Raw genomic sequence first — 11,872 nt, forward strand, 5'->3', positions numbered from 1 at the left:
ATTTTTGCCATTCATGTGTATGGGGTTTGTCATTATAGATATCTACAATTACATTATGACTATCTATAATTCCAGTTTGAGATATCTACAATGTCATTTTGACTAGTCATAATTCAGTTACAGATATCTACAACGTCATTTTGACGAGTCATAATTCGGTTGCAGATATCTACAACGTCATTTTGACTAGTCATAATTCAGTTACAGATATCTACAACGTCATTTTGACTAGTCATAATTCAGCTGCGGATATCTACAACGTCATTTTGACTTGTCACAATTCAGTTGCGGATATCTACAATGTCATTTTGACTAGTCATAATTCAAATTCAAGATATCTACAACGTCATTCTGACTATCCGAAACTCAATTCAAGATATCTAGAAAGGACCATGTAGATATCTTCAATTGATGATAATTAAAGATATCTTGAACTTGAATTAGGACTAGTCAAAATTAAATTGTAGATATCTCAAACTGGAATTACAGATATCCACAATTCAGTTGCAGATATCCGCAATAACAATTGCAGATATCTGCAGCTACATTGGAGATATCTATAATGACAAACCCCATACACATGAATGGCAAAAGTAGTTTGAATCTTACTAGTCAGAACTGAATTACAGATATCTGTAATTAGAGTTTTGACTAGTCAAAATCTAATTACAGATATCTTGAATAAGAGTTTTGACTAGGCAAAATTATGTTTCAGATATCAGTAATGAATATCCAGTCTAGCGATTAAATGTTAAAACGGCTTGCCAGAGTGACTGTGCTTCGTGGCTAATGGGCATGTAGCTACTTGATGTTTCAGATGATTCGTCGTGTTTGTAGTCAACAGAGTTGGGTATAACGCGTTACAAAGTAGCAAGTAGAAAGTCATTACGTCACATAAAAGATTGTGGAGTCATAAAAACATGCCATGACTTGGCTGACAGACATGACATACTACACGATGGTACTCACCAATTATCACCGTTCGTCTTTCACAATGTGTGTGATGTCATCAGGTTATTCTTGTCCTATTTTTATTACTTTTACTATCATCTGAGTCACTGTGTCTGTTCATGTGCCAGCCGAAATGTTGTTGTAGTCACCTAAAAGCAGCAGCAGATGGCAGGAGCTTTATTTGAAGTACCGTACGCAAACATTCAAGGTGATGTATCCTCCACAACCAAGTTCCTACAAATGTTTCACAATAAAAGCCTGTTTAGAAAATGGAGGGATTCTCTCGGCCGAGGTTATAAGGGGCTTTTAATTTGAAACAAGTTCAGAAAAGTGTTGAGTTTAAAATGACGGCGCGATGCATTAACTTTATAAAGACAGCGGGAGCGGATAAAACGTAAATATATAAACACACAGAGGGATTAATAAATAACGGCCCTTTTAGAATGTAGTCTGTTTCAAATGAAGCTGGTAGCATCTGCAGTTGTGGTGAGTAAAAGCCCCGCCATTATTTTTTAATGTTATTACTTTATGTCCATCTCCATTATGAGGACGTAACATTGTTTTCTAGCTTGATGCTAATGACAGTACTCACCGGGTTGACGAAGTGCCTCTGCTGTTTCACACCATCATTTCCCCATTTACTCTGTGTGGTAACATCCCTAGAGGAAATATTAAAAACGCTGGGGTGTTGTTGTCATACAGTTGTCTACAGCAGCAGATCGTTCTGTGTTTCTACTGGTCAAAGTGATGGCTGTGATGGGAGAATTGGACATCAGTGAAGGGCAAGAGGTCCATAACTTTAATTTTGGAGACAAAAAATGTAGGCTTAGCGCCCTGTGGTCCATTGCCCAATAGGAAATGTAGAGTACTCAAAAGTACTTTAAAAGTGCTTGAGTTACTTTTCTCAGGGAGTAACGCAGTAAAGTAACTGGTTACTTTTCAAAAAGGTAATGCAGTAAAGTAATTTGATTACTTTTAAAGTAACCCTTACCCAACTCTGGTAGTCAACGGATGATAGGCAAAGTTTTGCCTGCAGAGTTTAGATATCACCTGGGGTTTGTCTTTCACCTTCTCAAAATGATCCCACACTTTGGATTTCTTGCCCCACATGTTATTAACTAGCCTGTGTAATAACCGCAGGTACCAACCTTTAAAATTAACATGACTTCTGTCTGACTGCTGAGCGTGGCCACTTCCTGTGTCTGTCCTTTCAAATTAAATTACCACGTGCAGTCATATTTATTTATTCTGTACAGCACTTTGGTCCACTGTGGTTGTTTTAAAGTGCTTAACAAATAAAGTTGGATTGGACTGGATATAGGTTGTGATTTATTTTGACAGGCTCCTAATAGAGTTTCACGTTTGTTTTTTGTTTTGTTTTTTGCAACTAAGCGACCAATGAAATCTTGGCGACTAATGACATTTCTGGTCAGCTAACATTTGGTTGACTATTAGGGGGCAGCCCTAATATACTTACTATACACATGTTATTTGTGAGTGAAATGTGAATACGTTAAGGGGCCATGTTTATATGGTTTGTTGATCTTTAACTTGTCATAAAAAGAAATACTCAAATGTACAGTATATTACATGTTAAGTCTCAGATCTAATCCTAACTTTTAGATATATATTTTTTAAATAGTCTAAAATGAAGGATGGCTTGGTGTTGCAGTTGTTCGGATTGTCACCTCTCAGCAAGAGGGTTCAAGTTTGAATCTGCTGTCCGACAGGTTAGGTTAACTGGTGACTGTAAATTGCCCATACTTGTGAATGTGAGTGTGAATGTTGTCTGTCTCTATGTGTCAGCCCTGTGATAGTCTGGCAAACTGTCCAGGCTGTACCCTGCCTCTCACCTAGTGCCAGCTGGAATTGGCTCCAGACCCCTGCAACCCTTAGCAGGATAAATGGTTACAGATAATAGATGAATGGGTAAAATAATCTAGATTTAAGTTGTACCATTCTCCCATTTTAAACATATTATTTCACACTAGTTCAAATCAGCTCATCACCTGATCACTTTCCTCCCTAGTCTTTGTTTTCTCACTCTGTTTAAATGTTTTGGTGGATTGGCTCGCAGTTCCTATGTGTGACACTGGGGGGCAGCACTGACATGCTTCACAGCCTGGTATCTGAGTGCAGGGGACTGAGTGTTTTGCACTTGCTCAGATGTTATTTGTTGTCAGGGAAACTGCTTCATAGCTCACACTGATGGGTTCCATTTGCTTTGCCTTATAAAGATAACATAATGGTTAAAACAAAGTCAGATGATGATAATTTTAGCTTTAAATGTTGCTAGTTAAACCCCCTGAAGAGGTGTTTGTCCAAATTACTAATCCAGTTGTCTGTTTTGTGGTGTTCATTTCCACCCTGTCTGTCTATTTGTCTGTCTCTGTCTGTAGGAAGAGACAGTGGCAGAGCTAAGGACAGTGGAATCAGAGGCAGCGTCTTACTTGGACCAGATCTCCAGATATTACATCACAAGAGCCAAGCTTGTCTCCAAAATTGTCAAATACCCCCATGTGGTGGGTTGTGTGTGTCTGTGTAGTAGATAAGTGCAGTCTAGCTCTTGTTGAGAAAACATGTTAGGTTGTATTCATGATTAACTGTCCGTGTCTCTACTCTGCAGGAGGACTACAGGAGGACCATATCAGAGATAGATGAAAAGGAGTACATCAGTTTGAAAATCATTGTTTCAGAGCTCAGGAATCAATATGTGAGTGCTGATGTGTCTTTTTGAATCCTCATCTAAACAAGCTGCAGTCAAACAGGGTAACAAGTTACTTACCTGCAGAGCCTGATGTCTAGGTTATGGGGGAGTTATCAGAACTCCTCTGCGCAATATACTCAATAAAAGGGTAACAGAACAGTGTGTGTGTGTGTGTGTGTGTGTGTGTGTGTGTGTGTGTGTGTGTGTGTGTGTGTGTGTGTGTGTGTGTGTGTGTGCGTGCGTGCGTGCGCACAATGCCATTAAACACCATCAACGTGCATTTTACTGATATGCCAATATGCCTTTGTTTGTCTTGTCTCTCACATAGTGTTGTCCTTGTCATGTATTTCACTTGTTTCATCATGTGGATTTGGGCGTGGTTTCATCTAAAGTGGGCTGGAAAATGACAGAGGCACCCTGGAAAGTGCCTCCAGAAGCTGAAATAAAAAAAGCTTTAATAACAAAGGCAGGGCTGGGAGGCGGGGGCTGGGATATGCCCGGTAACTCCTTTGTGCTGGGGATGTGGGTGTAGTTGTTATTTGTTCATGGAGGCTGTCACCATACACACTGATCAGCCAAAACATTAAAAATACTGGCTGGTAAAGTGAATAACTTTCATCATCTCATTACACTGCAATGTTTTGCTGGGAAACCTGAGGTCTTGGCATTGCAGACCAAGTACAAGCGCTCATGACAATGGCAATCCCCAATGGCATTGGCTCCCCCCAGCAGGACAATGCTCCATGCCACACCATAAAAACTGCTCAGGAATGGCCAGAGGAACATAACAAAGAGCTCAAGGCATCCACTGACACTACTTAAAGGAACAACTGCCAATGCCCTGGTGCCAGACACCACAAACACCCAACTGAGGTCCTGTGTCCATGCCTCGACAAATCAAAGCCAAGTCTGATTCAAATTGGCCCAACCATGGATCGGGTGAATCAGGGGTACCAGCATGTCCCATGAATGCTCGATCAGATTGGGATCACTGGATTTTGAAGCCAAGTCAACACCTTGAGCTCCTTGTCACGTTCCTTGGGCCACTCCTGAGCTCCTTTTATGGTGTGACATTATTCACTTCACCAGTCAGTGGTTTTAACTGTTTTGGCTGATTATTGTACACTTGTCACCAAATCAACCAATAGCAAAATCAATTGCAATTGCAGGGTTTCGTGGACATTTCACTGTTAAAAAGCTATCTGTTCAGACTGGCATTTCCCTAGTTTCCAAGTCATTTTTCATTTTACTTTCTTTTTATTATCATTGTTACTTTTCAGTACTGTAAAGCATTTTTGAGTATCCTGAAAAGCGCAATATAAATCTGATCCATTATTGTTATTCATTATTATTATATTTACAACACAAGAGGAATAGAATAGAAAGAACTTTATTTATCCCTGAGGGGAAATTTAGCTGTCCAGCAGCTCATAAAAGACAAAAGACAAAATGAAATACATTAAAATAAGTGTACAAATAGAAATTAAATTAAGATAAAATTAAATTGTCCATTACACAGTCCAGCCAATTGTGGCTAATGTAATGTGTGCAAGTGTGTGTGACTCGATTCTGGAGGTGTTAAAAAGTCTTATTGCCATGGGGACGAAGGATCTCCTGAAATGCTCTGTTCTGCAATACAGTGAGATGAGCTGACTGCTGCAGCTGCTCCTCTGTTGCTCCAGGAGGCTGTGGAGAGGGTGTCTGCTATTGTTCAATATAGCTTTCAGTTTGTTCGATGTGCCCCTCTCCACCACAGTTCTTAGTGGGTCCAGTCTCCTGCCAAGTACTGAGCCAGCTTTTTTAACCACCTTGTCCAAACGCTTAGTGTTTTTGTCTGTCAAGCTGCTTCCCAACCAGTGTTGGGTAAGGGTTACTTTAAAAGTAATCAAAGTATGTTACTGTGTTACTTTTTAAAAAGTAACCAGTTACTTTACTGCGTTACTCCCTGAGTAAAGTAACTCAATTATTTTAAAAGTACTTCCAACGTTACTCCCTGAGAAAAGTAACTCAAGCTCTTTTAAAGTACTTTTGAGTATTCTACATTTCCTATTGGGCAATGGACCACAGGGCGCTAAGCCTACATTTTTTTGTCTCCAAAATTAAAGTTATGGACCACTTGCCCTTCACTGAGATCCAATTCTCCCATCACAGCCGTCACTTTGACCAGTAGAAACACAGAACGATCTGCTGCCGTAGACAACTGTATGACAACAACACCCCAGCGTTTTTAATATTTCCTCTAGGGATGTTACCACACAGAGTAAAAGGGGGAAATGATGGTGTGAAACAGCAGAGGCACTTTGTCAACCCGCTGAGTTAACGTTACTGTCATTAGCATCAAGCTAGCAAACAATGGTACATCCTCACGGTCGGACATAAAGTAATAACATTAACAAATAGCGGCGGGGCTTTTACTCACCACAACTGCAGAGGCTCCCAGCTTCATTTGAAACAAACTACATTATAGACGGTCCGTTATTTATTAATCCCTCTGTGTGTTTATATATTTACTTTTTATCCGCTCCGTTGTCTTTGTAAAGTTAACATATCGCACCGTCATTTCAAACTCAACACTTGTTTCAAATTAAAAGCCCCTTATAACCTCGGCTGAGAGAATCCCTCCATTTTCTAAATAGGCTTTTATTCTGAAACATTTGTCAGAACTTCCTGTGGAAGATACAGTAGCTTGATAGTTTACGTATGGTGCTTCAAGTGTAGCTCCTGTCATCTGCTGACGCTTTTAGGTGACTACAACAACATGTGGGCTGGCGCATGAACAGACACAGTTCTGGCAGTGACTCAAATAATAGTGAAAGTAATAAAAATAGGACAAGAATAACCCGATGACACCACACACGGCGTGAAAGACGATAATTGGTGAGTACCAGCGTGTAGCGTGTACCAGGCATAATGCAAGTCCTGAGTCTGAAATATGTCTGTCAGCGAGTCCTACTCCACCTATTCAGACTCCACCGTAGACAATGGCAGCATTTCTCCGACCACGTAGCGAGCCACAAGTTCCGTGGTTTCTTTCAGACTGATAGGTTTAACGTTATCTCCGTTATTAGAACCAAACGACAGCCGTTGCTGTTTCGGAGCTGAAGGACCAGCGTTCTCCTGACCGCTCCTGATACAAGCCACAATAGCTGTATCGTCAGAGTATTTTTGTATGTGGCAGGACTCAGCTGTATCGTCAGAGTATTTTTGTATGTGGCAGGACTCTGAGTTGGACTTAAAGTCTGCTGTGTAAAGCGGAACAGGAACGGTGCTAAACAGTTCCCTGTGAAGCACCAGTGCTGCTCCTGACCATCCCAGCTTCCAAGCCTGACATGCTGAGGCCGCTCTGTCAGGTATTCTGTTATCCAGGAGGTGAGGAAGTGATCTGCTCCCATCCCCTCCAACCGGTCTCTCAGTATGGGGGGCTGGATAATATTTAACGCAAGGAAAAGGAAAGTCAAGGAAAAGCATCCTCACACAACATCTGGCTCCTCCAAGTAGGTGTAGGCCGGATGAAGCATGTAAAGAACTGCATCTTCCGCTCCCATGTGCTCCTGATAGGCAAACTGGAGAGGGTCCAAAGCATCAGTGACCTCTGACTTCAGGAAACTGAAGATCAGGCGTTCCAGGGTCTTCATAATGTGTGATGTTAAGGCCACCGGTCGGTAGTCATTTAACTTGGCCTGGCACCCCACTTTGGGCACCAGTACGAGACAAGATGTTTTCCACCGCACCAGGACTTTGCCTGTTCTAAGACTCCTGTTAAAGAGCCCCTGTTAACCCCCTAAGCCTAACCCACAATATGTATAATTCAAATACTTTGCACTTAAATGTAAAAGTTTGAACCGGAATCTATTAGCAACACTCCTAAATACCCAGATGGTTTTAAAAATTGTTCAAATACTCTTTAAGTCAGATGTGAGCAGTCCAATATTAACCTTGGTATTTCTGCTTGTTGCTTTCAGGTGATACTTCATGATATGATCCTGAAGAATATTGAGAAGATCAAGAAACCCAGAAATAGCAACTCTGAAGCTCTTTACTGATAACCCCTACACACGCACGCACGCACACACACACACACAAACACACACAAACACACACACACACACACACACACACACACACACACACACACATCCAAAACATCAGCTGCAGGTCAGTTAGCTAGAATTAGAATTAAGCTAGAATTATTAGTCAGTACTAGTCTCGCTCACCAGACCTTTCTCAAGAAAAGAAAGGTCTGGCTGCGCTGACTCTCACTTTAAGATTGGAGAAAAAAAACGCCCTGGCTTTTTTTATTTCTTTCAACCAATCACAATCGTTCTTGGCGGTGCCAGCAACGGTGCGCTTGCAAAAATATTGCCGGGGGGAAACAGGTTTTGGTGTAACATACCCACAAAAATATCGCCTACAGGACGCGCACCATGGCAGAAAAATGGCTACATCCCCGCAAGATCAAACACCGCAAAAGTTAGTAAAGGACGTGTTGAAAACTGCTACACAACCGGAGGTGGTAGGGCGGGACTTCAGCGGGTGGCTCATTCTGCCCAATGAGAGGCTGATCTATGCAGCGAACTTCTGCCCACTCAGACTAAGTCAGTACTGACCAATAATTCTAGCTTTTTTGCAGTAGTCTACCTGATGGTTTACGGTTGTATAACCCCAGGACAATTCACAATGTGTCAAATAAGTTACTGCCTTTGGACTGATAGCCTGCTGATATTCAGTACTGAAAACTTCAACATGAATGGTGCTCGCTACTTTATATGTAAAACCCCAGCTGTCTGGGTCAACAGTGAGCTTGAGAAAGCTATAAAAATGCATTTGAAAAAAATAGATCATCTACACGCACATGCACATAGTTTTCAGCTGTTGTGGGATCCTCCTCTGTTTGTTTTTGGCCTTATTCTGCAGTCACCTACATACTTTCTGACACGTAACCCTCAGTTTTGGCTTCCCAGAACTCTGGAATCTGACCTCAGACTCTTTTTCCTGCAAGTATCCCGACTCCATGCTGCTGTTACAAAGACCACCTACATGGCCTGCCTCCCATCTGCTCCACAGGGACTGAAGCTCCAAGATTCCTGCTGGTTTCTCTTCCTGTCTGGGTTGTTCTTGTGAATGCCATGCCTCTCCCAGGATTTATTATGTGTTTTTTGAATGGTTTTCTTTTTTTTGCTTCATGTAGCCCAAAAAGAAAACTGGCTGGATGTGTGTTCTTCTACACAATGTGCCTACATGTTTCTATCTGTTGTGATCAAGCAGGCTTGAACCGGGTCTCAAAACATTTTGTCAGATATCAAAACTCATGTTTGACAAGAGTGTATGTGGTTCCATTTAGCTGTTACTATTTTTTATGTTTTAAAGGCCCTGCACAGCCATGGTCAGGGGTAGGCAACCTGTGGCTCCGGAGCCACATGCAGCTCTTTAGACCCTCTCCAGTGGCTTCTTGTGGCTTTGACATAAAAGTATCTGCAAACAAATATCAGTTATTTTTTAACATTCAGATTTTCATTTGTCATTGTTGTAGGTCAAGAGTGATTATTGCATTCTTCAACTGTAAAAATGTGCAGCCTATACTCAAATTAAAAAATGTTTAAACGTTTCATCAACTAAAATGTGCTCCATATGTCTACGACCTGGCACTTTTCCTCTAAATTTTGAATAATTTCAGTAGTGGTGGCAAGCCTGGAGTCTCTCTAGCAAGGCTAGCAATGGATTCCAAATCCAAAAAAGGAAAAGTCTTGAAGGAAAATAAAAGATTTAATCATGTGTGGACAGATTCATTTGCTTTCACCACCAACACTGCATATAACTTAATGATTAGAAATAACCCACTGCAGAGTAGCTACTTTGTAGTAAATCATATTAAGTGAATGCAAAATGTGTTTTTTATGTTATTTTAAGTTTGTAAGCTAACAAGTAGTGCAGACCTCTGACCATGCATGCATGCAGGTAAGGGTTTTTATTCTTGCCAACTCATAATTCTTTCGAATAAACTGGAATGCAAGCCATGTAGCCTGACCTAAAATACACCCTGGCTGCAGTCAGACTGGGTATCTTTAAAGAATGGGGTGAGGTGTTTTACAGTCATTAGTGTAATAACCAACTCCCATTCCCTTTGTGCAAAGTTTTATCGTTTTCAACTCTGACTTGCAAAATCTAGAGTCTTTCCAGTCTCCAGCCTTTCACTGCACTTCAGAAGCAAACACTGTAGGGTAACATAAAGAGGGCATTATATTTGTTTTTAAATCCACTTTTCTTTATATTGGAAGCCTTGTACTATTATAATTCAGCTGAATTTTAGAATGTCTTTCAACACAGAACAGAACAGAACTATGGGTTTTGTCCCGCTTCTCTTACATTGGAATTGCATCAGGAAGGGATCTCATTGCCAGTATGGACAGGAGGAACAGTTACAGCCAACAATATCTTTTTCAGTTCACATATGGTCATCTGATTATTGTATTAACATAAAAAATTGTTTTAGAACCTATCGTTTGATTTTCTCCTACGTTCAAACAGCATGTTGAATTTCAAATAAAAAGTGACAGCCATAATACAGGTGTGTGACTGTGTCAATGCATGTGTTCAACTGCTCCTGAATACAAATACCTAATAAACAAATCACACGGTAGCAACTCAGTGCATTTAGGCATGTAGACATGGTCAAGATGACCTGCTGAAGTTCAAAACCAAGCATCAGAATGAGGAAGAAAGGTGATTTAAGTGACTGAACCGGCATGGTTGTTAGTGCAAGAAGGCCTAGTATTTCAGAAACTGCTGATCTACTGGGATTTTCACGCACAACCATCTCTAGCGTCTGGCAAATGCCTTGTTGATACCAGAGGTAAGTGGAGAAGGGCTAGACCCTGAAATAAAGGTCAATTTAAAAAAAAATAGAAAGGCAACAGTAACTCAAATAAGCACTTGTCAAAACCAAGGTATGACAAAGACCATCTCTAAATGAACAACACATTGCCTGGTTTGACGAGTCTAAATTTTCTGCTGTGACATTTAGATGGTAGGGTCAGAATTTAGCGTAAACCACATGAAAGCATGGATCCATCCTGCCTTGTGTCAATGGTTATGGTGTGAGGGATATTTTCTTGGCACATTTTGGGCCCCTTAGTACCAACTGTGCATTGTTTAAACACCACAGCCTACCTAAGAATTGTTGCTGACCATGTCCATCCCTTTATGACCACAGTGTACCCATCTTCTGATGGCTACTTCTAGCAGGATAACACATCATGTCACAAGGCTCAAATAATGTCAAAGTGGTTTCTTGAACGTGACAATGAGTTCACTGTACTCCAGTAGCAGCAACTGTGTGATGCTATCATGTCAATGTGGACCAAAATCTCTGAGGAATGTTTCCAGCACCTTGTTGAATCTTTGCCATCAAGAATTAAAGCAGTTCTAAATGCAAATGGGGGTCCAACCCGGTAGCAAGGTGTACATATAAAGTGGCCGGTGAATGTAGTACTAAAGTGTGTGTATTTCCCAAGACAAGTGAAACTTCATCTGTTGTGATATTTTTTGCCTACTTGGTACTTTGGTAAACTGTGGTTGTTTCTACAAGTAAAGTTTCACCCAAGCAAACAACAAGAATAATGGAAAACAATAAACGTAATAAGAGAACAAATTGCAGCACACCAGAGGATAAGACACAACATGACCTATTATGCTTTTTGGGGTTTTCCCTCTTCTTTGGGGTGTTATATAGCATTTTTCTGCATCTATAAGGTCTGCTTAGTAAAAAAAAACAAAGTCCAGGCCATAGGGAGCTCTGTCTTCCCACAGACACACAGCTCCTCAGCTGCCTGAAATGGCAGGCCACTGAGCTGGGCCCCCAAAACAAGCCTACTCAGAGCAGAGCTGGAGCAGAGGCTGCAGAGAGTTTGAGCAGTAAAGGAGCTGTTTTCAGTGTGACCACAAATGACCTTCAATTGGGTGACCAAAAGAAGAAGAACTGAAGAATAAGTGGTTGGAATTTATCTTTGATACAATTCCTCAACACTACAATCCCAACGTTTTAATTGTGTTTGGTAGTCGTAGGTCAAAGGTCAAGCTCAATGTGACCTTGGATCCATCTCATTCTCGTGAAAGCAATATCTTACAAATGCCATGAGGGATTTTTTTCAAATTTGATACAAATATCCATTAAAGAATTAACTGATTGATTAGAGTGTGGTGTTTGGAGGTCAAAGG

At 40.9% G+C, this 11,872-nt stretch overlaps 1 protein-coding gene across 2 annotated transcripts in view; it reads left to right on the plus strand.

The window, feature by feature from the left end:
* LOC126404992 (proteasome activator complex subunit 3-like) overlaps positions 1–10,209 on the plus strand; it is a 65,113-nt gene extending 54,904 nt beyond the window's left edge. The window contains exons 8-10 of one of the 2 annotated variants that reach the window (XM_050068475.1): positions 3,351–3,473; positions 3,578–3,664; positions 7,621–10,209. In XM_050068475.1, coding sequence (XP_049924432.1) covers positions 3,351–3,473; positions 3,578–3,664; positions 7,621–7,701 — 291 coding nt within the window. In that variant the 3' untranslated portion in view covers positions 7,702–10,209. The remainder of the gene's footprint in view (positions 1–3,350; positions 3,474–3,577; positions 3,665–7,620) is intronic. The other variant, XM_050068476.1, reaches the window with a different exon arrangement.
* The last annotated feature ends 1,663 nt before the right edge of the window (positions 10,210–11,872 follow it).

The sequence above is a fragment of the Epinephelus moara genome, chromosome 18 (genome assembly GCF_006386435.1).
Source record: "Epinephelus moara isolate mb chromosome 18, YSFRI_EMoa_1.0, whole genome shotgun sequence".
Classification (NCBI taxonomy): domain Eukaryota; kingdom Metazoa; phylum Chordata; class Actinopteri; order Perciformes; family Serranidae; genus Epinephelus; species Epinephelus moara.